At 46.5% G+C, this 27,335-nt stretch overlaps 1 protein-coding gene across 2 annotated transcripts in view; it reads right to left on the bottom strand.

Annotated features, from left to right (window-relative positions):
* The window catches only part of ASTN2 (astrotactin 2), a 708,908-nt gene that overhangs the window by 356,789 nt on the left and 324,784 nt on the right, over positions 1-27,335 (bottom strand). For both annotated transcript variants that reach the window (XM_075015031.1, XM_075015030.1), the window contains exons 8-10: positions 25,369-25,453; positions 24,292-24,366; positions 23,653-23,790 (exon numbers count right to left, since the gene is read on the bottom strand). In XM_075015031.1, coding sequence (XP_074871132.1) covers positions 23,653-23,790; positions 24,292-24,366; positions 25,369-25,453 — 298 coding nt within the window. The remainder of the gene's footprint in view (positions 1-23,652; positions 23,791-24,291; positions 24,367-25,368; positions 25,454-27,335) is intronic.

The following is a 27,335-nucleotide window of genomic DNA, read 5'->3' as shown; positions in this document are numbered from 1 at the left end:
TGACATTTTGCAGCTGAATGGCAAGAGGCTTCAAATTTTGTAGGGTTTTCTTTTTTAAAAGGGAGATTTATATGAATGCCAAGACGACCAAGAGTTAGAATGAGAAAGAAAAACAACAACCAACAAAGAACACCACAAACTACAAGAGCTTTGGACAGGGATATAAACCCTCAAGCTTCAGGGCATGAGACAATTTCTCACTGGGGTCAGGAAGAAACTTTCTCCAGGTGCAAGTTGTTTCATAACTACCTACTGCAGGGTATCTTTTCCTTGGAAGCCACTGTGGCTGGCCAAAGCTTGGAGGGTGCATGGCCATGGTCTGTGAGGGGTTTTTGGACTTCTGGTTTGTTTTGATCCTGATTCAGGGCTCTGGTCTGATTCAGTGTCATTCTGAGGCAGGGCTCCCAAGGCTGGCAGAGCACTCAGGCACTGGAGGATCCTAACAGCCCGCAGGGACTTTGCTCCAGCTGGGGGTGTGCAGGGAGTGCTAGGCTCCCCGCGGTGGGGCCCTCAACTCCAGAATATCATCAGGTTTCCAGTGAAAATGTGCCTGTGTTCCCGCAAACATTCTGCCAAATCTGCCACCGACCTGGCAAAATATTTTGCTCCAGCAAATCAGCACTTTCCGACTAAACCATTTCCGACCAGCTCCAATCAGTGCCAGGACACAGGGTTACATGGACTTTGGGTCTGGCAATTCACAGGTGGCATTCTATTTATTTTCTTTGTAGCTAATGTCACCCAATCACCCCTAGTTACACTACCTTACACCACCCTAAATAATTCCTCCCCTGCCTTGCTGCTTCTGTCCTTCAAAGTGCTTTCACATGGGTGGGTCCCTACTTTGTTACCCCTTAGTCAAGCTACAAATAGCTGGCTCTTGTCACCTGCTCTCATAAATCAAACAAGGTGGTGAGGAAGAGGAAGAAATCCAAGGAGCAGCCAGGAGCCTTGCGGGAAAGCATTCTCATTTATCTCTCAACAAAGGCCTCTCCTCATCTGTGTTTTCAGTAGAGGGCATCCATAGGCGGTCCCTCTCCGGGCTTTAAAAATGTGGGGTTCTCTTCCCCACTCCTTTTGGAAACAAGAAGCCTGCATACAAATGAGAGCCATCAGCCCATGCAAAAGGACTGTTATCTCTAGGGAGGACACAGCCACCGTGACATGCCAGGTAATGAATCACCCTCTTTTCAGAAATGAGTAAGTTGTGGTCGGTGATGCAATGATCAATTTGCTTCATCACGTTAATCCGTTCATTCATCACCGGCACCTACTGTCAGGGGCTCAGGGCCACTTTTATTGGTGCTGGCTGCTGCCATTATCGACAGAGCAATAGCCTTTGAAGGTAACTCCCTGTGGCTCAAGGCTGCCATTGATTAAAGGGGCTGATAAAGGACTTGCTTTGCACTCTTCCATTCTCTCTTACAGCAGCAGCAAATGGTTTCCTGTAGGAAAAGCATCTCCCTCAACAACCTCTTCCCCCCTGACACATGGAATGCTCTGAAGCCAAACCTGTCTCCCTGGGGCCTGTCAGACAGGACTGCAATACAGTAGGGTATAAGGGACTTGGTTTCCCCTCAGCACCCCCAAGCAATTTTATGTGGCATAGAGCTATTGTAAAATCACAGGATACTGCAGGCCCTCTAATCAGCTGTGTCCTTCCTATCTATCACTGGCCTGCACCAGCCACTAGCCCCAGTCCTACAATGCTGCCTAGACATCCTTGTGTCCTGGAGGATCTGCAAACAAACAGTTGTTGCCAAGATGAATGGTTCGCTCAGGGAGAAAGAGGAAATGCAGAACAGCGTGAGTGAACCTGGAGGCTCTTCCGGTGGTGCTTGAAAGAAGTTGCAAACCCACTATATGCTACACAAGACTGCACCAAGAAAAGCCAACTCATGAATCAAAATTAGTTCTTTGCAGTTGAGTGGATAAGGTACTGGAGTGGAATGCAGGAGAGCCATGCGCTAGTCTTGGCCCTGCCACTGACTGGCTGGGTGACCTTGGGTAAATCACTTGCCCCCAATACCGCCACTCCTGTGTCATCTTCAGTTTGTCTTGTCTATTTAGACTGTCATCTCCTTGGGGCAGGGACTGTTTCTTACTTTGTCTGTATAGCACCTAGCACAAGGGGGCCCTGATCACAGTTGGTTCTCTTGACAAGTCCTTGATGGTGTAGTAATGAAAATGCAAACAAAAGGAATCTAGCATCGCATCAGCCAGCATGTTCCAGTCTCTGGTGCTAGTGGAACAGAATTCACCGATAATAATTGCCACCAACAGAGCACTTTCTCCACTGCAGAGCTCTCACACCATTTTATCAAGATGGGTAGCAGAACCCGCATATCACAGATGGGGGAACTCAAGCAGAAAGAAGGTAGAGTGCAGCTCCCCGAGGGGGGTGGGGGGCATTCTAAGTCACTGAGGAACCTTAATCCCATTGATGTTCAGTGTGAGCTAGTTTCCAAAGTGCCTAAGTCACTTAGGAAAATGGGTCTCAGGCACTGCAATACTGAGTGCAGCACTCCCTAAATAACATGTAAAAATCCTAGGTTTTAGGCACTGTGGAAAATGATGTTCCCCTAAATGACTAGCTAGAAGGTCACCCACCAGGAGAGCTGCAAAGCCTTAGCCCAGGATAGAATCGATGGCGTCAGACCGCAGCACGTATTCCTTCAGCGCTCACCTGTTTGGTTGGGTAAGCTCAGAGACGGTGGATGCAGCTCCCTCTCTGTCATGCTGTCGAAAGGAAGAAGCATGAGCAGCCGTGAGAGAAAGAGGGGGAGGGGAACCTGTTGATTTGCCAAACAATTCAGAGAGCAAAGGGACTCACTTGGGAGCAAAATGAAGATGAATCGACAGCGAGTTCAAGAGAATTCATTCTTCCATTGAACACTCGCCTCTCCATCAGGGCACCTCAAAGGGTTGTCAAGCAAGAGCAGGGCTTTTATTTGTTTCAATGGTTACCATAACGATAGAGATATAAGTCATGTCGGCTAGCAGCTGAGGCTCTGCTCTTGTGATTTATGGCTGCTCAGACTAAATTATCAACTTTTCTTTGGAATCGGCGACAAAGCAGGAGTGTGCAAAACCCCCACTTTGGAGAGGCAAGAACATAAAGAAAACACTGAGCCCAGGCAATTGGCAGGTGTGAAAGGAAAAGGAAAGCCAATTCTTCAACACAAACAGCATGGGCAGCAGAAGGTGCAAGAATCCCGTATCTTTTTACCCTCCAACATGCCTGACACTATTTAGGGGTAAAAGGAGAGTTGAGGCTCTGTGACCCATTCATCCCTTGATCCCTGCTGCTCCGACTGTCAGCAACAAACCTAATGACATTTGCGTCTGTGAAGCAGGCAGCTGCTCAGTAAATTCCAGGCTGAGACAAGCCACTCTTTCCCCACAAGCAATCACATAGCTATCAGAGGTACTTATTTTGGGTCACTAGGACTGGGCTGAATTTGGAAGTGTGACAGGTGAGAGGCTCTCCCTCTCTAAGTCACACACACAGTCACTGCTCACCAGTACCAATGCTCACCAAGAGCTGAACACTTTCTAGATCAGGCTTCTTCTACTCTCCTTTACTACAATTAATCGGCCAGGCTCGTTCATATATGTCACCCCGGGTGAGCACATCTGGGGTTCATTGCTATTCAATACTGTTCATTAATAACTTGGATTTTTATATTCCAAACGTTTATGGGTGATACCAAGCACTCGGGAGGACAGGGTTAGAATCAAAATGAGGAAAATGAACCTCAACAAATTGGAGACTTGGCCTACAATGAACAATAAAGTCAGAGGCAAAGTACTATCCTTAGAAAGGAAAATTCAAGCACACAACCACAAGAGGGGAAATAACTGGCCAGGTGGCAGTATTGCTGAAAAGGATTGTAGCTGAGTTGGCTTCCTGGAGGGGTTTCTTCTGCTCCGGGTCAGTGAGTGGCCACTATGCCCCACTGCCCCAGGTACCACAGCAAATCCCCATGTCAATAGTTCTTTGATTCCCACCTTGCCTCAGGTGGGTAAGAGGCGACAGTTCAGAAGCCTGGCCTTGCTTCAGTCGGGCACTGGGAAAATTAACTCAAGTCACGCCTAGCCCTAGATCAGGGCAGCACCCACGCACTCTCAATGCACCCGGGGCCCTAGCTCAGGGCAGGGCAGCAAACACCCAGTCTCAGAAGGGCCCAAGCCCTGGTGCAGGGCAGAAGAGCAAACAGTTCAGTGAGCCCAAACCCTAGCTCAGGGCAGGGCAACAAGCAGTCCACAGTTTCAGGAAGGGCACAGACACTTTGTCTGTGATGGTTTAGATGGGGGAGCCTTCTGCCCGGCAGACGCAGGCCCACCCACTCCACTGCATCCCAGCCCAGGGTGCTGGTCACACCAGAGCCATTTGCTGCAGGGGTCAGCGGGGACTCCAGACCGCAACACGCTAACCCACGGACCTTTAATGGCCCTCACTATTCCCTGGGCCATTCCTGGTCTCTCCCTCAGCATGTACCCGGGTGTCCAGGCTGTCTCTGGACTTCCAGAGTCAGCTGGAGTCTGGGAGGTCAACATCAGTCTGTGGCTGCTTTCAGGTTCTCAGCTTCCCAGGCCAGGAGCCTGGAACAAACCTCTGGCTCCCCTGGAGCCTGGTCTCCTACCAAGCCCTCAGGCTGGGCTTTTATAGCCCTGGCCCCACCTCCTGACTGCCAGTCAGGTGAGTGGGAGGACCCAGGCTCAGCCCAAAAGAATGTCTCCAGGAGGGGTTCCTCCCCCTCTGGGTTAGCGGGTGGCCACTCTACCCCACTACAAGGATCTAGGGATCAGAGTGGATGAATATAAGTCAGTTTTTTTCAAAAATGCATCACCTTGTTAATATTCTGGAGTATACTGATGGCCACCACTCTGCCGAGTTTGGGAGCTGTGGATCCCCAGGTGTCTGATAAGGCCTATCCTTGAACCACAAGTTCTATTACAATGAAGACAGATTTTTCCATGTGTGGCGAGAGGCTGCTGACCATGACTGAAATCCAGTCTCTCCTTCCCCCAGCACCTCTGGTCTTCCTCAGCTTGTCACTATGCAAGTTCAAAAGAGAGCAGTTCATCCTGAATTACTTGTCTCTATTTTGCTTGATTCTTGGTGAGTGTCACCCAAGCATCAGTGTTAATATCGCACTTCTCTAAGTCATCTTTCAGCAAGTCCTTATAATGTTTCCATTGACCTCCTACATTATGGTACTATTCTTTCTCCTAAGAGAAGAAGACCTGTTTTGGGAGGCGATGGCCTGACATCCAGACAATGAGACCAATCCAGCAGAGTTGCAGAAGGATGATCATTGACTCAATACTGGTTGTCTCTGCCTCTTCCAGAACACTAACGTTGGATTGTCTGTCTTCCCATTTGATCTTCAAGACTTTGTGGAGGTAGCATTGGTGATGCCTCTCAAGGATTTTCAAGCCATGTCAGTAGGTTGTTCAGGTTTCAGACCCATGCAATGTCGGGAGAATAATGGCTTGATAAACAAGAAACTTGGTGTCTGTTTGAATGTTGACAAGTATCAGAGTAGTCATATTAGTCTGTAGCTTCGAGAACAGCAAGAAGCCTTGTGAGACCTTATAGACTAACAGATATTTGGAGCATAAGCTTTTGTGGGCGGGTTTTTGCCCACGAAAGCTTACGCTCCAAAATATTTGCTAGTCTATAAGGTGCCACAAGACTTCTGTTTGAATGTTGTGATCTTCAAAATTTCTGTACCGTAAACAGGCATAGGCTGCTTTGGCACAGCTCAGAGAATGTCAGATTTCTGCATCAACCTCTGCCTTGAATGAGAGATGACAGCCAAGGAAAATGAAATGGTTGACTTTCTACAGTACTGCTCTTTTGATTTTTATAGACAGAGGTTGTGGCACCTCATTCGGAGAGGGCTGATGAAGCACTTTGGTCTTCTGGAGGTTCCGTGTGAGACCAAGACGTGTAAACATCAGCAAACACGTTCAGGATACTTTGAAGATCTTTCTCAGAGCAGGCAAGAACTGTTTTGTCATCAGCAAACTGAAGTTTCACAATAGATGTGGTGAAAATCTTACTCAGCTTTCAGCTGCTAAGCCTGAACAGCTTTCCATTCATTCTATAAATGATTTCAGTTCCAGCTGAAAGCTTCCTAGCAATTAGGTAAAGAAAGAGTGCAATAAAAACCACCAGCATGGTTGGGGCAAAGACGCAGCCCTGTTCGACTACTGTTTGTACTTTGAAAGATTCACTCTGGAGCAAGTACCACCCAGAACAGTTGCTTTCATGTTGTCATGAAGCAGCTTATGATTTGGATATACTTATCAGGACATCAAATCTTCAAACGGGCAATCCAGAGGGCCTGGTGATTCACTGAATCAAACACTTCAGGTAGACCAATGAAGCCATATACAGTGCTCGGTTCTGCTCCCAACACTTTTCTTGCAGCTGCTGTACTTTGAAGTTCATATCCACAGTTCTGCAACATGGTCAGAATCCACTCGGATGTTGGTAAAATTTCTTCTGACAAGGGCAGAATGTGAATTGCAAGGACCTGTGCCCCAACTTTACCCACGGTGGCAAGGAGAAAGAGATGCCATGATAGCTTCCACAGTTCATCTTATCCCCTTTCTAGAAGAGGGTGACAATCACGGTGTCCCTCATTTCACCAGGTATTTCCTCCTTTATCCAGTTTTTAAGGATGAACAGGTAAACCTGACAAATAAGCTTTGGTTTAAAGATTTCAGTTGGGATCTCACCTGGATCTGCTGCCTTGTTTTTCATCTGCTTCATGCCACTGTGTACCTCATGCAAACTGGGAGAGCCTCCAAGCTCCTTCCTAGGAGGTTATCGTGGGATTTGTTCAAGGACTTAATCTGAAACTGTGGAGTTATGGTTAAGAAGATCTTCAAAATATTCTTTCCAGCAAAAATAGATGGCTTCACAGTCTCTCGCAAGCATGATTCCAGCCTTATAGTGAAGGGGGCTCACGCAATAAGAAGCTGGCCCATAGACAGCTTTAATGGCACTTAAGAAAATGTGCATTGTGGATGTCTGCAAAATGTTGGAGTTCTTGCACTCTCTCAGTCCACCCTTCGTTCTTGAGCTCTCTGGTTTTATGCTGGACTTCTGTCCTCACCTTGGCATGGGCTCCTCTCTTTGTATTACAATTTATGTCACACTGCCAAGCTTGAAAATCCACTCTCTTCAGATGAGTTGCTCAATTTCAGCATCATTCTGGTCAAACCAGCCCTGATATTTTCTGGTTTGACAGCCTACAATTCCCTCCCAGGCACTGATAATTACTGCTTTCAGCTGGCTCCAGTGTTCCTGGATTTCTTCCGGAAACTTTGATGGACACTTTTCTTCCAAGTGGTCACACTTAATGGAGTCCTGGAGATCTTGAACCTTCAGCTTGCACCTGACCTGCTCGTTTTGCAGCCCCATGTGGGGGTGGATCTTCATTTTCATTGTGGATCAAATGAGGTGGTGATTAGTCCAGTAATCACCGGCAGTTATTTTTGCTCTTTTAAGAGGTATGTCACCGCAATTTTGGGCACAAGCTATGACACAGTTAAGAAGCTTTGATCATGTCGGTCTCTGAAATGTTCTGAACTTGTCCTTTTGTCAGAAAAGGGTGCTAGGGATGACAAATCCACATTCAGTACACTTGGTCAAGAGCAGAATTCCATTTGAGTTACTTTTGCCAACTCCTTCTTTGCAGGTTGTTCCTTTCCACAAATCTGAGCCTTGTCCAAAATGTGCACTGAAATCTTCCAAAAGGGTGATCTTATCTTCTTATGGGTCTCCAATAAAATGGCTTCCAGCTGAGAGCAGAAATCTTCCTTTACATCCTCACCAGCATCCTGTGCTGGTGCATTGGCACTCGCAATATTTGCCTGTTGGTTTTTAGTGAGCCTCAGTTGGAGTGTCATAAGCCTTTCATTGAAGCCAACTGGTACCTCAGAGAGGCATCTTAGGAGCTTGTTCTTTATAGCAAAGACCACTCCATGCAATTGAGAGTCATCCTAATATTTTCCCATCCAGAAGATGGTGTATCTTCCTTTGTCCTCCCTCACCTCTCCTTCATCAGCTTGTCAACTTTTGAACCAGGCACTGATATTGATGCTAAACTGACTCAATTCATAAGCAATGATGGGTATGTGTTGCTTTGGTCAGCCGCTGTTTGAGTTGTCCATCAAGGTACATATGTTCCATGTTCCAAAATTTAAAAAGTTTCTTACATTTTTGACTGCTGAGATGGTGATCCTGCTGGATGCAGCTATCCAGCCAAGGGGAACAGAGCAAGGCTATTTTTAGTGCTTCTTTTCTAGCCATGCCACCATGGGGGGTGGTGAACAGAGTGGGTCCTAAAAAGGACTGCTCCCTCATGGGTACAGCAGCCAAAATGTTTGACCTTCCTCAGTCGTCAAGCAATACAAATGAATTGCACACCCACCACCTGCATGTTGGTCTGTGACGAGGAAGTTCCAGATTTCACCATCCTATTCCTATGGCCACTTACCAACCGCCACCGGACTTTTCCCTTGTGCAAGTGCTGTTTTCCCAAAAGTGGAATATGCCTGTGCAGGAAGATTGGTGTACAACAGCCACTGCACTGTCCTTGACAGACAGAGAGCTTGAAATGAATAGCATGGAAACACAACATTTGGAAAACCTCTGTCAGCTGCAGCCTTCATCCACGTTCCCAGCCATCGTAACATTACACAACAGTTTCACCTCCATTGTGTGATTATTCTCCATCTGCTTTGTCATTAAGGGCTTCTTGGATCATGCTTTGTCCAGAACCTTTCCCTTGACTGTTCTGCCATAGGTGACCCTAATGGATTACATGACTCCAGGCAGCATCATTCTTGGGCTCATTGAAACACACAAGCCTTTCCACCACTACAAGTTGGTGATCCATGGAGAGGTGGAATATATTGACAGGTATGTCACAGTGTAGAACATGGGAGGTGATTATCCTGCCCTATTCAGCACTGACAGGACCTCCACTGGAGGTCTTTTTTCAGTTCTGGTGATCACACTTGAGGAGAGATGTGGACAAACTGGACCATCTGGAGATGAGCTACAAAAAGGAGAAGGAGGCTGACCTATGAGGAAAAACTGGGGCAGGGGGAACTGCACATGTTCAGTTTTGAGAAAAGAAGACTGATAAAGTGGAAACATTACAAAAGACTTCAAATACACTGTGGGCTGTTATATAGAGGACAGAGATCGGTATTGCAGAATGTCCACTGTAGACAGGAAGAGAAGCAACCAGCTTACTCATCGGAAAAGGGAGATTTAGGTTATGTAAGAGTTAGAACCTTTTCCCTAACAATGACTGTTAAATAGTAGAACAGGCTCCCTGGGGAGGCTGTGGGAGCCCCAGCACCAGAGGTTTTTAAGAACAGTTTACAGAAGCACGTGTCAGGGATGGTCTAGGTTCAGTGCAGGGGCAGGGCTAGATGACCCCCCGATGGTCCCTTTCAGCCCTCTGTTTCTATCGTTCTAGGTGCATCCTGCAGCCCCTGTATAGCACACTTTTTATTTACCCTTTTTTCAAACCATCCATTCGTTCACTCATGCCATGCTGGTTAGTGTAGGCGATCATGGCCCTCCACCCCGTCTATTACGAGTACTCTGGAGCATCTCCACAGTACTCCCCGGCTTAAACACTACAGCTGAGGGAATCAGTGGGAAAATGGCACTGGAAGGGTCAGGGATAGGATGGGGGGGCAAGTCTTGCCAGGTACATAACAAACTGATACCTTTCACGGTGATGGACAGTCCATAAAGCCATAAAAAGTTTCTGTCCCAGACAAGAAGAGGGGGGCAAACTACAGCCTGTGAGCCATATCCAGCCCATCAGACCTTTCCAATGCAGCTCCTGAGCTCCCGCTATGGAGTGGGGGCTGGACAGCCTTACCAGGAGGAGCCAGGCCAAACCCCTGGCAGTGCAGTGAGCAGGGGCAGGCAGCCCTCAGTCCTTCCCCCGCAACCTCAGCTCCTCCAGTGCCTGTGCAGTGCAGTCACTGCACTCCCACCCTCAATACTACAGGCAGCTCAGATGCAGCTCCAGCTGGGTAGCACGGTTGGAGCGTCACCAGCCCTGGTGCTCCAGGTGGTGTGGGAGGGGAGGTGTCAGCAAGGGGTCCTGGAGGGCAGTCAGTGGTGGAGAGTGGGAGGGCTGGATGGGAGGAGGTGGGTTCTGGAAGGGTGAGGAGGTGGGGAGCAGGGGTGGGGTAACATAGGGGGTGGGGGTCCTGGGCCACACAGGCTGTTTGGTGAGGCATAGCCTGTTCCAGCCTTACCTATGTAGCCCTCCATACAATTTCCATACCTGATGATGTCCTCTGCCCAGAAAGTTTGCCCAGTCCTGAAACAAAATTTGCGGGTACAGATGAAGAAGGTGATGCACACTGGGAAACACCAAGGGGACAGCATGAGTTTGGCCATCACGAACTTGTGCAGCCTGAGAGAAATGTGAGATTTGCCTAAAGAGAAATATGGATTTGCAGACCAGGACTGGGAGGTCAGTTAATTCACAGGGAATAATACAAGAAGCAGCACCAAGACGGGGTGAACAGGAAATGTGTCTTAAGAAGAGGAGATGCATCTGGATTGATGGTAACTTCAGGGAAGAGGAAAGTGGAAGAATTCATCAAATCTCATACTCTGCTTCTAGCACAAACCAACGCCAGAAGCTTCAGAGCTAGGGGACCTGCCTCAAAATGCACCCAGCTAAATGCCCAATAACAAAGATTCCAATCTGTATGTGGCCAGCCAATGGCATGAGACTGACACGTACATCATGCAGTGGATTGGGGGGACACTTAATTCAATCCTTGATGAATTATATATCCAACTATATCAAGTATACATGCATTATACATTATATTTATTATAATTATATATTATGTATTATATACATTATACAGTTTATTAATTATACATGCATTATACATACAGGAAGTCATGTGCATAATGTATGGTACACAGAATTAAAACAATACACTAGCGAAAGCAATGCATGCAAAGTTACATCTCAGCTTATCTCCTGTCAAAAACATAACACAGAGAACAACCCTGCTTGACAGAGATGGGACTAAAGGAATGGATAGTCCTTTCCCTCTCTAACTTCTGCAACAGCTTCTCTAAATCATAAGAACATAAGAACATAAGAATGGCCATACTGGGTCAGACCAAAGGTCCATCCAGCCCAGTATCCCGTCTGCTAACAGTGGCCAATGCCAGGTGCCCCAGAGAAGGAGAACAGAAGACAATGATCAAGTGATTTATCTGCTGCCATCCATCTCCTGCCCTTGTTCTGAAGGCTAGGGCACCATACTTTACGCCTGGCTAATAGCCATTTATGGACCTAACCTGCAAAAATTTATCGAGCTCTTTTTTAAACCCTAATAGAGTCCTGGCCTTCACAGCCTCCTCCAGCAAGGAGTTCCACAGGTTGACTGTGCGCTGTGTGAAGAAAAATTTCCTTTTATTAGTTTTGAACCTACTACCCATCAATTTCATTTGGTGTCCCCTAGTTCTTGTATTATGGGAAAAGGTAAATCATTTTTCTATATTCACTTTCTCCACACCATTCATGATTTTATATACCTCTATCATATCGCCCCTCAATCGCCTCTTTTCCAGAATGAAAAGTCCCAGTCTCTCTAGCCTCTCCCCATATGGGACCCATTCCAAACCCCTAATCATCTTAGTCGCCCTTTTCTGAACCTTTTCTAATGCCAATATATCTCTTTTGAGGTGAGGAGACCACATCTGCACGCAGTACTCAAGATGTAGGTGTACCATAGTTTTATATAGGGGAAGTATGATATCTTTTGTCTTATGATCTATCCCTTTTTTAATAATTCCTAACATCCTATTTGCTTTACTAACTGCCGCTGCACACTGCGTGGATGTCTTCAGAGAACTATCCACTATAACTCCAAGATCCCTTTCCTGATCTGTCGTAGCTAAATTTGACCCCATCAAGTTGTACGTGTAATTTGGGTTATTTTTTCCAATGTGCATTACCTTACACTTACCCACATTAAATTTCATTTGCCATTTTGCTGCCCAATCACTCAGTTTGCTGAGATCTTTTTGTAGTTCTTCACAATCCCTTTTGGTTTTGACTGTCCTGAACAACTTGGTGTCATCTGTAAACTTTGCCACCTCACTGCTTACCTCATTTTCTAGATCATTGATGAACAAGTTGAACAGGATCGGTCCCAGGACTGACCGCTGTGGAACACCACTAGTTACCCCCCTCCATTGTGAAAATTTACCATTTATTCTAACCCTTTGTTTTCTGTCTTTTAACCAATTCCCGATCCATGAAAGGATCCTTCCTCCTATCCCATGACCACCTAATTTACATAAAAGCCTTTGGTGTGGGACCGTGTCAAAGGCTTTCTGGAAATCTAGGTATATTATGTCCACTGGGTGCCCCTTGTCCGCATGTTTATTAACCCCTTCAAAGAATTCTAATAGATTAGTTAGACACAACTTCCCTCTGCAGAAACCATGCTGACTTTTGCCCAACAATTCATGCTCTTCTACGTGAAACTCATCACACTCTCCAGCTCCTTTCGCCACACCTGCAGCTAAAAACCAGGACATGCAGCTGACTCTTGTTGGGCTACTCAGCAGAGTGGCAAAGCACAACGTTTTTTCAAAGGACTGCACCGAAGTGCTGCTGAAAGGCAGATCTCCATCCATTCTTTACACACTCTCCAGCATCTTCATAAAAACACAAGGCTCAGACCTTTACCCTCTGAGTTGTAAAGACTTCATATGCTTTCCTCAGAACTAGCCCCCCTGCAATTTGCCTCCATTAAACTCTAAAAGACATGTGACCCCTGAGCCAAAGGGGACAGACTAATGAAAGATCTGAAGGAGTGTGGCACACTTGTTATCAAGGACATAAAAGAAATACATGACTGCATTACCACCACGGCATTACAGTATAGCAAATGGGAGCCTCTCCAAGCACAAAGACGCAGCTGTACTACACTTAATGCATTTCAGCACCGAAGAGAAGCTGAGACGTGACCGCATTCACATCTCACAGATGTGGCTCCCTGGTGCTGAGATGGGACCACATTCCCGCTTCTAGATTCCAACGCAATAACTGGGATATTGCAACCCAGAGACAGGACTGCGTTATTACCTCTGTATTACAGCACTGCAATGAGGAGCTCCCAGGGCTAAAACACAGCTGCTGTATAGTTACTATATTACAGTACAGTGCCTAGAAGTCTTGAATGACAGGTTCTATATTACAGGTCTGTATAGGGGAATTACAGCCCTGAGAGACAGCATCCCCTCCCTGGCTATCACTCTGAGCTAGCCCACTGAAGGTTATAGCATAGCCATGCTGCACAAGCAGTGTGGAGTGGCAGCATAGGCTACTCACCCTGAGTACTTATGCACAAGGTCTGGGCAGCTTTGTACTTAGGGTGGCTAGCCTATGTCACTGCTCACCACTGCCCGTGATACACTACTATTTTCTAGTGTGCTGACTCTGAGCACTAGCCCACACATATCTTCATGAGATGGGACTCACTCACCCCTAACTCTAAGTGTAAACATGCCCTGAGTGCATCTCAGCCACAAGGACACATTGGAGGAATCAGGAAAATGCATTTGATTATTTCCTGGGGAACTAAGCTTTCAAAGCACCTTTCCTATTACAAGAGAAAGTACCTGAGAACCCTCCACTACTGAGACAAGACTGCATCAGACTTTCTTAACAGTCTTACCTATTTTCAGGACTGCAGAAAACCTCTATCACTGGAATGTGCTTGCACTGAATGCATCACTGGATTAGAGAAGCAGCAGCATCAAGCTGTGTTTCCATCACCTTGGCTGTCATCTGTCTTGGGATACCGAGGAACCAGAGCTGACAGTGCCATCCTTATTTGAGCAGTGTTTAAGTTTGCATGCAGATATAACAGATTTTCTTTTTGGGGGGGGGGTTCCACTGTATCTGTGAAAACTTCCATAATTCAATATCAAATATTTATTATTGCATTTATTAAAGTTTTAATAATTTAGCATCTCTCACATGTGAGAGTCAAGCTCAGTGAAATGTTCTCCCTTTATTTTACCTTGAAACTCCAATATTGACATCTATAGTTATAAATTTAGGTTTCATTTACCATGGCACAGGTGACATTCTTGGCTCCTGAAGCCTCTCCCGTCTCCCCTTTACTTCTGTTTGTTCTTTCACCCTCTCAGCAGTGGCCAGTAATCTCAGGAATCCCAAAGGGATCAGCATTTGAAGAGATTCAATGGAGTCATAAGAAAATCAAGCTTAATAGATTTTGCTTTGGTTAAAATAGCTTGGACTAAACTTGGAGGCAGAGAGAGACAATATTCTCCTAGGTAGATGGACTGGGACATATTACAAATGTACGAACACATTACATCTTCCCTACCACCTTTTACCCCAATACCACAAAGTGCTTCATACCAAATGAGCAACTCGCACAAAAACCCTGCAAGGCTGGGGCCTATTATTTTTGTGGGAAAAGTCAGTCCAGTAAATAAAGCATAAAATGGGGAGTCATGGGTTCTTGAACTGGCACCCTGGCTCTGTCACTGACTTACGGCATGACTTGGGCATGACATGAACCTCCAGGTGAATGCACTGTCCAGTCTGGTAAGTATTGCAAATCCCTACCTACCCCAAAGAAACCTGGACTAATACTTGTGTCCAAAGGGACTTGAGCTCCACAGATAGACAGCATGGTAGAAACATCACATATTGCACTGCGAAAGGAAGGCTGGAGGAGAAGAGCCAGAGTCACACAAGAAGTCAGGGCAGAATACTTGTATGTGCAAGGTGCTGTACACGTTCCCAAGAAGGATTAGTTACTGTAACTGCTTGCAATGCAATGAGAAAATCAGCACATGATGGAGGGCACTGAGAAGAGGGGTCATAGCTTTGCTTTACATTTTTATGTATGAACAGCGGCTCTCCCTGACAGACAGCTAGCAATGGCTGTCAGTTGGACTAGGGAAGTAGATGTAAAATCTAAAAGTAAAATCCCTTGCAAACTGCATGGAAACTTTTCAAAGACATCATAATGGAGACCCAACTTAACTTGTAAGTTCCAGTAATGCAAATAGAAAGCAGGCCGATTTGATAGCAGCCTTTAATTTCCTGAAGGGGGCTCTAAAGAGGACAGAGAGAGGCTGTTCTCAGTAGTGATGGATGGCAGAACAAAGAGCAATGATCTCAAATTACAGAGGGGGAGGTGTAAGTTGGATATTAGGAAAAACTATTTCACTAGGAGGGTGGTGAAGCACTGGAATGTGTTACCTAGAGAGGTGGTGGAATCGCCATCCCTAAAAGTTTTTGAGTCTCATCTTGACGTAGTCATGGGTGGGATGATGTAGTTGGAGTTGATCCTGCTTTAGGCAGGGGGCTGGACTAGATGACCTCCTGAAGTCCCTTCCAGCCCTAGAATTCTATGGTTCTATGAATTTAAGTGTAAAAGCATAACAAGAAAAGCCAAAAAGGAGTTTGAAGAAGAGCTAGCCAAAAACTCAAAAAGTAATAGCTTTTTTCTTAAAACAAACAAACAAACAAACAAACAAACATCTAGGTAGCAGGACGCCTCCTAAACAATCAGTGGGACCACTGAATGATTGAGATGCTAAGGGAGCGCTCAAAAATGATAAGGCCATTGCACAGAAACTAAATGAATACTTTGCTTCCGTCTTCATGGCTGAGGATGTTAGGAAGATTCCTGAATCATTCATTTTAGGAATCTAAGGGATTGTCCTAGATTTAGGTATCATTAAAGGCAGTTTTGGAACAAACTGATAAACTTAATAGTAACAGGTCACCAGGACAAGATGGCATTCACCCAAGAGTTCTGAAAAAAACTCATATGTGAAATTGTGGAACTATTAACTGTGGTTTGTAACTTATGCTTTACATCAGCTTCTGTACCTGGAAGATGGCTAAAGGGATGTCAATATTTTAAAAGGGCTCTAGATGTGATCCTGGCAGTTACAGGTCTCGTAAGTCTAATGTTAGTACTGAGCAAATTAGTTGAAACTACCATAAAGAATAAAACTGTCAGACACATACATGAACATAAGTTGCTGGAGAAAAGCGAACATGGTGTCTGCAAAGGGAAATCATGCCTTACTAATTTACCAGAGTTCTTTGAGGGGGGTCAATAAGGAGATGGACAAGGGAGATCCAGAGGTACAGTGTACTTATATTTCCACAAAGCCATTGACAAGGTCCCTCACCAAAGGCTCTTAAATAAACTAAGTTGTCATGGGATAAGAGGAAAGGTCCTCTCATGGACTGATAACTGGTTAAAAGACAGGAAACAAAGGGTAGGAAAGAAGGGTAAGTTTTCAGAATAGGAAATGGTAACTAATGGCTTCCCCCAAAGACCAATCCTATTCAACCTATTCATAAATGATCCGGAGAAAGGAATAAACAGCGATGCAGCAAAACTTGCAGATGACAATAAACTGCTCAAAATAATTAAGAACAAAATAGACTGCGCAGAGCTTCAAAAAGATCTCACAAACCTAAGTGACTGGGCAACAAAATGGTAAAGGATATTTAATGTTGATAAATGTAAAGTAACGCACATTGGAAAAAATAATCCAAGCTATACATACAAAATGAGGCAGACTAATTTAGCTATTACCACTCAAGGCAGAGATCCTGGTGTTACTGTGGATAGCTCTCTGAAAACATCCACTCAATGTGCCGCAGCAGTCAAAGAAACAAACAAACAAACAAACAAACAAACAAAACCAGAATGCTAGGAATCACTAGCAAGAGGATAAGACAGAGAAAATCTTATTGCTTTTACATAAATCCATGGTATGCCCACATTCTGAGTACTGCATACAGATGTGGTTCCAAGCTTCAAGCTCCAAGGCATCCTTCAGTCTGCACAGATTATGGATCATGCCCTTCGTAACTCCATTTAAGATCATCATTTGCAGCATTGACTGTGACTGTAGAGGCCCACATGAGAGTGACAGTCCTTGCTACATCTGCTCCATATGTAGCGGGTGTCTGGCAGGTCTTGTTGGTTTGTCTGGTGCTCATTTCAGTCACTTGTCAGATTTGGGAACCTTAAACCTCATGCACGCAGTGAGGCAGGTGAACTGTGGCGAGACAGCACCCTATTGGCTGGGGACTGCCAACCTTAAGGCGGGCGGTGACTGTCCAATGAGATGCGATGATCTCTCCCACCGTCGGAAGCAACCCCTGGCGCTCGCTCTCTACGCCAATTGAGCAAGAGCTTATAACTGGTATCTGTTGCCTCCCGTGTTGGTTCAATGCTGTTAAGCGATGCTGGAGTACCTCTCCAGGCACGAGCCTGGGCAATTTTTATGGAAACCCTGGGCTGCCCAGACACCAGGCCCCCCCTCTCGGCTTTACTGATATAGTCCAAAGGAGAGGATAACCTCCACGTCTGGTACCAGCTCAGCTGCAGGAGTTGCCGGGACAGTGCCAGAAGTTGACACAGAACCGCCTTAGGACTCCCCTCCGGATTTTCTGTCAGGGTTTACTCCCTTAGCCTTTCTCCTTCCCAGGATAACCCACACGGCAGTGGGGCGTCTTCGTCCGCCTTCACAGGAGTTGTCGATTTGCAGCACCACACCTCCTGGTCTACCGTTGACACTGTGCATTAGAAGGGAGAAGGAACAAGTCCCTCCATAAAGTCGGTATGTGAGACAGGCCAGACCCTCCTCACTGTGTTTCACCTGCGAGCTGATGCAGTTGCCCAGGGGATGGCATCGCTGTAATGCACAACAGCTGCTAGGAGACAACAGTGAGAGTTGAGTGGTGGGTGAGGACCAGTGCTTCCGTCCGCCTGAAAAGGCTCAGCTGCCGGAGAGTGAAAGGTACTACCTCTACCCCAGACAACCCCATATCCCCCAGATGCAGTTACTTCATCTCAAAAAAGATATATTGGCATTGGAAATGGTTCAGAAAAGGGCAACAAAAATGATTAGGGCTTTGGATCAGATGCCATATGGAAAAGGTTAAAAAGACTGGGACTTTTCCGCTCAGGAAAGAGGAGACTAAGGGGAGTTATGATAGAGATCAATAAACTCATGACAGGCATGAAAAAAGTGAATATGGAAAAGTTATTTATTTGTTCCCATAACTTAAGAACTAGGGGTCACCAATGAAATTAATGAATATCAGGTTTAAAACTAACAACATAAACTTTGTCTTCATACAGTGAACAGTAGGCCTGTGGAACTCCTTGCCAGAGGATGTTGTAAAGACCAAGACTTTACCAAGGTTCATGAAAGAACTAAATAAACTCACAGAGGCTAGGCCCACTGATAGCTATCAGCCAGGATGGGGTGGAAAGGTGTCCCTAGCCTCTGCTTGGCAAAGGCTGAAAATGGATGACAGGATGTGGGATTGCTTGACAATTACCTGTTCTGTGCTCTCCCTCTGAGGCATCTGGCATTGGCCACTGTCAGAAGTCAGGGTACGGGGCTAGATGGACGTTTGGTCTGACCCAGTATGGCAGTTGTTATGTTCTTAGATGTCTTGCAGGTGTGACAGGCAGGGAGATAGTCATAGATCTTCAGGAAGTATTTGAAGGGGAGGTGCTGTCCTTACAGACAAGGTAAGAAAGGATGTTTTATATGCAGATGCATAGACTTTAAGGCCAGAAGGGAGCATCACAATCATCTAGTCCTACCTGCTGCATACCACAGGCTGCAGACTCTCACACACTCACTTCTGCACCAGACCTCTAACCGAGTTACTAAGTCCTCATGTCTGGCTTAACCAGGAGATCCCAAAGGATCTGAAAATCAAAAAGGAGTCCTACAAAAAGTAGAAACATGGCCACATTACAAAGGATGAATATAAACAAATAAAACAAGTATGCAGGAGCAAATGTAGAAGGGTGAAGACACAAAAGTAGCTCAACCTAGACAAAGGCATAAAAAGTTACAAGAAAGCGTTCTCCAAATACATTAGATGCGAGAGGAAGAACAAGGAGAGTGGAGGAATGTTACTCAATAAAAAGCGATAAGGCTATGGCTCCAGTGTAGCCATAACTTGAAATAACTTATTTTGAACTTGGTGCTATCCACGCCACATCAAAGTTCAAAATGAGTGGCTATCTGAAGCTTCCATTACCCCTCGTATGATGAGGGCTACCAGAAATGGAGTATCATGCTTGAAATAGCACCGCAGCATTTAGTGACGGAGTTGCTATTTTGGGATGCACTTCTATCCTTGCTTCTGCACTGCTGTTGGTGACACAGCTGTCTTCAGAGGCGGGGACTGGACAGCAGCGGCTGCTGGCTGGGAGTCCAGCTCTGAAAGCAGAAACCACCAGCAGCAGCGCAGCATAAAGGTGATGTGGGCATGGTATTGCCACCTTTACTTCTGCAGTGCTGCTGGCAGGGTGCTGTCTTCAGAGCTGGGCATTACCATATCTGCCTTCCAGTTGGCCCGCTCAGAAGGCAGTGCAGAAGTAAGGGTGATACACCATGAGTCTCCTAAAATAAACTTGTGATCCCCCTGCAACTCCATTTTGGGTCAGAACCCCCAATCTGAGAAGCACTGGTCTCCCCTGTGAAATGTACATAGCAGTGGTGTCCAAAAGAAATTGAATGGATCACCACATGCTGCTCCCCTCACAGCCACAAGCCACCCTCCCAGATTACTCATTGGAACCTACCCGTGGCTGGACCCTCCATCCTGCGATCAACACCGCCCCGTGGCTGGAGTCATTGCTATGTATCCCAAAAGAGCAATTACAGGGTAACCACAGCCTAGCAGAAAACCTAGAAATGGCACCAGTGTTTCATTACTTCTTTGTCTTGGTTTTCACCAAGACGCTGGCAGTGATTCACTAGTCTACCATAGTGAATGCTGGAGAAAATGAGGTAGGTTCAGAAAGTAGAATTAAAAAAAACATTTAGACAAGGTGGGTGTTTTCACTGCATGAGGGCCAGATGAAATGCATCCTGGAATACTTGAGGAGCTTATTGAGGAGGTATCTGAACCATGAGCTAACGTCTCAGAAAAGTCATGGAAGATGGGAGAGATTCCAGAAGACTGGAAAAGGGCCAGTACAGTGCCCCCCTATAAAAAGGGAAACAGGGGCAATCCAGGAAATCAAAGACCAATCATCTTAGTTTCTGTGCCAGGAAAGGTAATGGAGCAAATACTGAAGAAATTCATCTGCAAAACTCCTGAAAGGTAATAAGGTGCTAAGTAACAATCAGCATGGATTTCTAAAGAACAAATAATGTCAAACCAGCCTGATAACCTTTTTGATACGATAACAAGTCCTGTGGATAAAGGGGGAAGTGGTAGATGTGGCATACCTAGACTTTAATAAAGCATTTGATGCAGGCTCACATAACCTTCTTATAAACAAACTGGGCAAATATAACCTATATGGGGCTACTATAAGGTGGACATGTAACTGGTTGGATAACCGTTCACAGAGGATAGTTATCAATGGTTAGCAGTCATGCTGGAAGAGATAACAAGCGGGGGGTGTTCAACAGGGATCAGCTTTGGAACAGATTACATTCACTATCTTCATCACAATTCAGATAATAACAGAGAGAGTATGTTGATAAAATTTACAGATGATACCAAACTGGGAGGGGTTGCAAGCGCTTTGGAGGATTTATAATTCAAAACGTTTTGGACAAACTGGAGAAACAATCTGAGGTTGATTTAATAAGGACAAGTGCAAAGTCCTCCACTTAGGAAGGAACAACCAGTTTCACACATCCCAAACTGGAAATTACTGTCTAGAAAGAAGCAATGAAGAAAGGGATTTGGGAGTTCGAGTGGACCACAAGCTAAATATGACACCACTGGGAGGGGGTAAGCAAAAAAAAAAATGTAAACGTCATTCAAGGATGAATTAACAGGAGTGTTGTAATCAAGACACAAAAAGTAATTCTTTCACTCTACTTTGTGCTGATTAGGCCTCAACACTACATTTCAAGAAAGATGTGGAGAAATTGTAGATGGTCCACAGCAACAAAAATAATGACAGGTCTAGAAAACATGACCTCTGATGGAAGACTGAAAGTACTGAGTTTGCATATACTGAAAAAGATAGGGGCCATAATAACTGCTTTCACGTACCTAAAAGGTTGTTACAAGGAGGAGGGAGAGAAATTATTCTCCTTAAGCTTTGATGATAGGACAAGAAACAGGGGATTTAAATTGTAACAAGGGAGGTTTAGATGAGCCATTAGGGAAAAAACACTACCTGTCAGGGTGTTTAAGCACTGGAATAAATTGCAGAGAGAGGCTGTGGAATCTCTATAATCAAAGTATGAAAGAGCACGATGGACAAACACCTGTCAGGATGGTCTAGATAGTGCTTTGTCCTGCCACGAGGGCAGGGAACTGGACTTGACAACCTCTTTAGGTTTCTTCCAGTTGTACTGTTCTATGAGTCAAGTTATAGAGAATCCATGATTTACACTAATTTAAACCTGCAAGTGACACATGTCCGATGTTCCAGAGAAAGGTGAAACTCCCAGGATCCCTGACAATCTGACTCGGGGAAAATTCCTTCCCTTTCCAAATAAGGTTATCAGTTGGACCGTGTGCATGCAGCCAAGACCCACACCCCCAGACCTCTGGGAAGCAAAAGGGGAAAAAAGACAGAAGGCTACTGGAGAAGTGGGCTAGTTGGCAGAGAGGAGAGACCAGAGGCATTGTGGTAAGATAATAGAACCTAGTGTCCTCACTCGCAGTTGCCTTCTCAACACATTAGATAACACTGTTCTACAAAGACTGGGTGCTTAGCTTGCGTGTGAATGAAGAGAAGACACGCACATGACCACACCCTTGCTGTTGCGTAAATGGATGGATGGATGGATGGATGTCTTAGAGTTTGCAGCCAGAGAATGCACCATGGATGAGGATGCATACAGGAGAGAAGTGAGGTCTCACACTCAGGAGGAAAGGTTTTTTCCCACACCCCCCTCGGCAGGGGAGGGTGGGGAAGAGCCAGAGATCTCAGCAGAACCAGGCTAGCTCCTTCTCAACCATGGAATGATCTGGCAGACTCATGATTTTGGGGGGCAGCATTCCCTGTAGGTTGTACACTTGCGCGGCCACCCAGGAGAGGTTAATCTGCCACCCAGCTGACTGGCAGAGCACCCAGATGCCCACAGCGAGCAGCATGTGTTTCCACTGTCAGTACACATCCTCACATGCCTCAGTGCACATAACAAAACTTATTCTTTACATGGATGGAAAAATTAAAGGGAACATTCACTGGGGGTAGGAGTACAAGAAAGGGTGCTCACACTTCCACCTCTAGGAGGGCAGCATAGCTAAGTCCTTATGTATCAAATGGGATGAGGAATGTCCTGTACTGTGTTAAATTCACTCAGCTGACAGCCATCACAGCTTCACTAGGGGCAGTCTCTGAGACACTAACCTATTCTTGATTTGCCCTAATTCATGGGGAACATGGTGGCTTGCACAAAGTAACTATTATAACCACAGAGCCCCCCTCCTTCCCAGCCCCCACTTTTACTCATACATTCTTCTCCTTCAGAGGTTCCTCCCTTAGATACAGTTCCTGAACGAGACCAGGACCAGCCAACCAAAGTCTGGGGCACAGGATGAGTCAGGCCAGGGAAGCAAAACAAAATCCACCAGGGACAGGAGAAAAATGCATAAAAACAAGACAAGGTTTGGTGCACTCTGTTCATTAGGGTTTTGACCCCACCTGGACATCACAGTCATGTGCTGGGAGCTGTGTGCATACCTAACTTGTGTATCTAGCAATCCATCACCTCCACCTGGAGCCAATACCTAATGTGTTAATAGCCAGGAGAAAGAACTGCTCCCCAGACTCATATCTGTTGGAATTTATACGAGCATTTCTGAAAGATGAATAATCTGTTGCCAAGTCAAGGAAACAAACATTCACTCCCTTCCATCATGCACCTTGCAAAGACCATTCTCCCCAATGCTTGTCACAATCACACAAGCATCTGACTCTCGCTAGCCACTTCAATGCTTAGCATCTCTGACCCCTTATTCTTGTTTAGCTTGCAGAGGTGAATACTCTGATGTAAGATACGCCAGCATAAGCCAGGTTTCAACTGGTTTAAGAAAACCCATACAGCATCTGCACCAGTTTAGTTGCATGGATTAAAAGAAGAAAAAAAAAGAAAGAAAGAAAAAACATAGTTTCTTGAAACCTGAGAAATTGTGCATGCAGGCCAGCCCTAAGCTCAGACAAACTAAACAACCTAATAAGGGGCTTCTTCTCACCATGCATCTCACTTATGATATTGGTGCCTCTCTACTGACTCAAGCACATACGGGGGTTTGGAGAAGACATAGGCATGGGAAACACATTCTCCCTCAAGAAACTGATGCGTGTGCAGGATTGCCAATGTCAGGATGAAGATTCAAGAGAAAGGCCAGTTCACTGCCAATCTCCAGCCACGCACCTTGCTAGGAAAAATCCTCATGAAGTATTCAAGGCTACGTGCAGCCCAAGAGAAAGTCCTGTCTGGAGACAGGAAGATCTCCCATCGGAGAGGTACTGCATCTTGGTGTCTTACCTACAGGGAGCTACCAGTCATCTCTGCAAGACGGTTTGATTCCCTACCTGACATCTGCTGGGTCTTCTGTCACCAGGACATCTGTCTTGCAGCTCGCAAGAGGGTTGATGGAAAGCTCCACAGGCGGCACCACAAAGCTCTTGCTAACAGGCAACCAGAGGCCCTGACCCAAACTGTAAGTGGACCTGAGAGAGAGGCAAGAGTGTAGGATAAGCACATGAAATACAGGGCAAGTGTTAGGTCCCTCTTCAGTATCAGCTGGTTTGATGGTGGAAAATGGAGTCTCCTGGTCTCCAGGAAGCCAACACAGGGGAACAGGGCCAGAGCTGGTGACAGCAAGGAGATGGACAGAAGGACTGACCACGTACAAGTGGGCATACTGAACCCTCTGAATCTGGAGAACACAGTGGATCACTGAGGAGCTCACATGTGCCTCATTTGCTTCCTGACTCAGGAGCTTGCCAAAGGGGATGGTGACCAGAGGGTAAAGCCCTTTTCCCTCGTTAAGAAGCTGAGCAGGTCTTCCAAAGGCATTGACTACAAACGGAGCCTCAGGAGCACAGGCTGAAACCAAGATGGCAGCAGGAGCTAGTGACTACAAAGCCTGCTGGAGTGCTCCCCATGCAGAGACGATGCGTCCAGGCAGCTCCTGCCAAAGGGACGGACTGACCATCCATCCAGCTTACCTAAGTATCTTCTCTGGCGCTTGCTCTCCTGTGACCAAGTCGTAGCCTCTTTCGAGCGTTGTGTAGGGCCAAGGCCTGCGAGACAGAGGGGGAAAAAGAGCACATTGTGTCAACTGGCAAGGAAAAGAAAACACGGGCTCAAGCTCACCTAGCAATGCCAACAGGCAGGTCCAGTGCCAACTACGCACATCAGGAATTTATCAATATGGAGGCAAGAAAGGGAAGCGGGGAGAACGGTAAAGCTCTGTTTTCCCCATCCAGAAACCAATGGCTCTTAGCTTCCATCACAGGGGGCCTGCCCTTTGAGGGGCCACACTAGCTGGCACAGGCTCTGCCAAAGAGAATGAACTGAGCCAGATCCACCTGTGAGCAGTTAATTGCCTCGGTGGATAGGCAGCATTAAGGAGCTGAAGAATACCTGGGCTTCACAAAGTCTTACGAGGGTCTCGGGGGGGGTGTTCCAGAAGCTTCTCAGAGGAACTGACTAGGGTGCACCCCACAAAAGGGACCTGGGGAAAGGCACTCCTGCAGGAAAGATGTTTCAAAACAGGGGCACCTTCAGCAGCAACTCTTGCCAGAGGCCTGGTCCCAATGAAAGAACCTTACTGCACAACAGCAAGAGATCCAGATCTGGAGAAGACTTGCAGGGGTTCAACTGATGAGAGGCCCTGAGCCCAGAGAAGGAGGATCCCATCCCCAGCTGGAGGCAAGAGGCCCAACTCCAGAAGAAGGTCCCATCTGAGAGGGCCTTACCAGTAAGGAGCCCAGACAGAGGAGGCAGATGGACCCAGACCCAACAGACAAACTGAGGTTCATTTGCTGTTCCACCAGCAGGGATGCCAGGCTAAAGTCTTGCTTGCCTGATACATTCAGCCTTAAACAAACTAGATCCCTGAAGGGGACTGTTCACTACATGAACGCCACACTGAACTCGCTAAAAGCCGATTAAGGGAAACTGAGGCAGGGATGGACGCATGGATCTGCACGGGATCATCAGGAGGCATGTGAGGCAACATGCCAGCCTGGACCCAAGGGGGCTTTCTGGCGGTGAGCATTCATCTTAGGAGCACCACTCACCCTTCACTGTGTCCCCAGTCACTGCGTATGCACAGATGTGGATGTACTGGGTCAGGGGCATAGCCTTCATGACAGCTGCAGTCACCTAAAAGGGGAAGGAGAGAGATTCGAGCTCTGACTGCAGAGAACACACGAGGAATCACTGTGTATGCCCTCCTCCCCCACACCACCACCCATCCACAGCTGTCACTTCTAGGGCTCCTTGCCGCATCCCTTCCATCCTTGCCCCTCCCTAGATGTGAGAGCGCTTTGGGTGATGCATGTGGGAGAGAGCGCCTCTGGTTTTGGATAGCTCCCCCAGTGAGTGCCCACTTGCCTGCTCCTGCTTTATGTGGACCTGAAGCACAAAGCAGCTGAGCACATAACATCCTCCACTCGCACTGAAATCACTGGGAACTGAGGGGGCTCAGAAGCCAGCAAGCTTATGGCTTGTGTCTCCTTCCTGTGATGGATGCGAGAGGGATGGCGGAATTTGCTGGCCTGCACCAGTGTGATGGCCAGGGGCTGAAGGGACAGCTCAGGCCACAGAGCAGAGCAGAACAAAATATTCCCCCTCATGAGTAAAGCCCCAGTTCCTTACACAGGCAAAATCTCTTCACAAAGGGAAGTCCCATTCCCTAGTACATTCTTGCCCGCCTCAGCCAGTTGCAACCAAATGCCAATTATGAGGGTCAAGCATCTGTGTGCTACGGGATGGTCTACGACCAATTCAGTTCACAATAAAGACCAGACATCTCACCCAGAGGTGGAAATGCCCTCCAGTCCCTGCCTGATCTGGGCTGGATTCACACTTGGACGAGGCCCCTCTTACCTCATCATGACTCTCGCTTGGCAAGCAGCAACCCAGAACCATCTCTCCCCAGTTCCCGGTCTCCTGGACCTTGGCTTCTTGGTTACAGAACTCCTTTTGAAGTCCTGCTCCCACTGCAAGGCTTCAGGCCTGTCATGGATTCACCACTGGAACTCTCGGTCCTGGTTCTTACCCAGTTTTCCACCTCCCATGAAGGGAACACGATGACAACAACTGTCTCTTTTGACCTCCTGTCCCATTCTACCTCTCCTTCCTGCTCCCAAGCTCTCCCCACCCCCCTACCTAACACCCAAGGCCTCACTCTCTGATTTCCCCCACTCCATTCCCTCCTGGTAGCATTAGTGGAGGCATCATGATTTTTCCACACCGGAGACCTAACTATACTTGGCCCAGATTGATTCTTTGTTTGGTAGAAATACATATCCCAGAGCAAGAGATGGCAGGATGAAAGATTAATTGGATTTGCACATAGAGTTGCTGTTTAAAGCTTCTGTTGATTTTTTCCCCAACCCTCATTCCTTCTTTCCCCTTCAGCATGAAAGATTTTTAAACACAGGCAGAGCGTGTGGGGGTGGTAGAATTATTCAAAGCAAACCTTCCCCTTACTTTCTGTTTGCCCACACCCCACCATGGCCAGAAGGACGGAAAGATGTTGTGGGGAGGGGTGTGGATGCCCAGACAGAGTTAACAAGATCAACAAATACCCATGCCTCCTGTGGTCCCTATGAAAACCTTCAAAATATCTTAGGGGGATTGAGGTAACCGCTCTGTTTGCAGAATGATGGAAATGGGGGTTCAGCTGTGATGACTGTGAAGGGAACTGTCTGCAAAGGGGGGTAAGGATGAAGCAGACAGCTAATGATGTGCTAAAATGCAACAGCACCTTCATGAAATATTCACTGCTTTAAACACGTCTAATATTAAAGATTAAACATCCTGGGATTTGTCCTGGTGACTCCAGAGTCCTGATTTATGATCTGCCAGAAGCTGCTAAACTCATGATTCATAACGAGCGGTGGAATCGCTGCCTCTCCAAACAGAAAGGGAGTTGGGGAAGAGAGCTGGCAGTGTTGTCTCCTGCAGGAGTACAGATACAAGAAACGAGCCTGCCCACCCCTGGAAAGGGTGGATGGGGTTTTCTTCTCATCTACCATCG

This window comes from Carettochelys insculpta, chromosome 21 (genome assembly GCF_033958435.1).
Source record: "Carettochelys insculpta isolate YL-2023 chromosome 21, ASM3395843v1, whole genome shotgun sequence".
In the NCBI taxonomy this organism is placed as follows: Eukaryota; Metazoa; Chordata; order Testudines; family Carettochelyidae; genus Carettochelys; species Carettochelys insculpta.
This window is presented reverse-complemented; position numbering and strand designations above follow the sequence as displayed.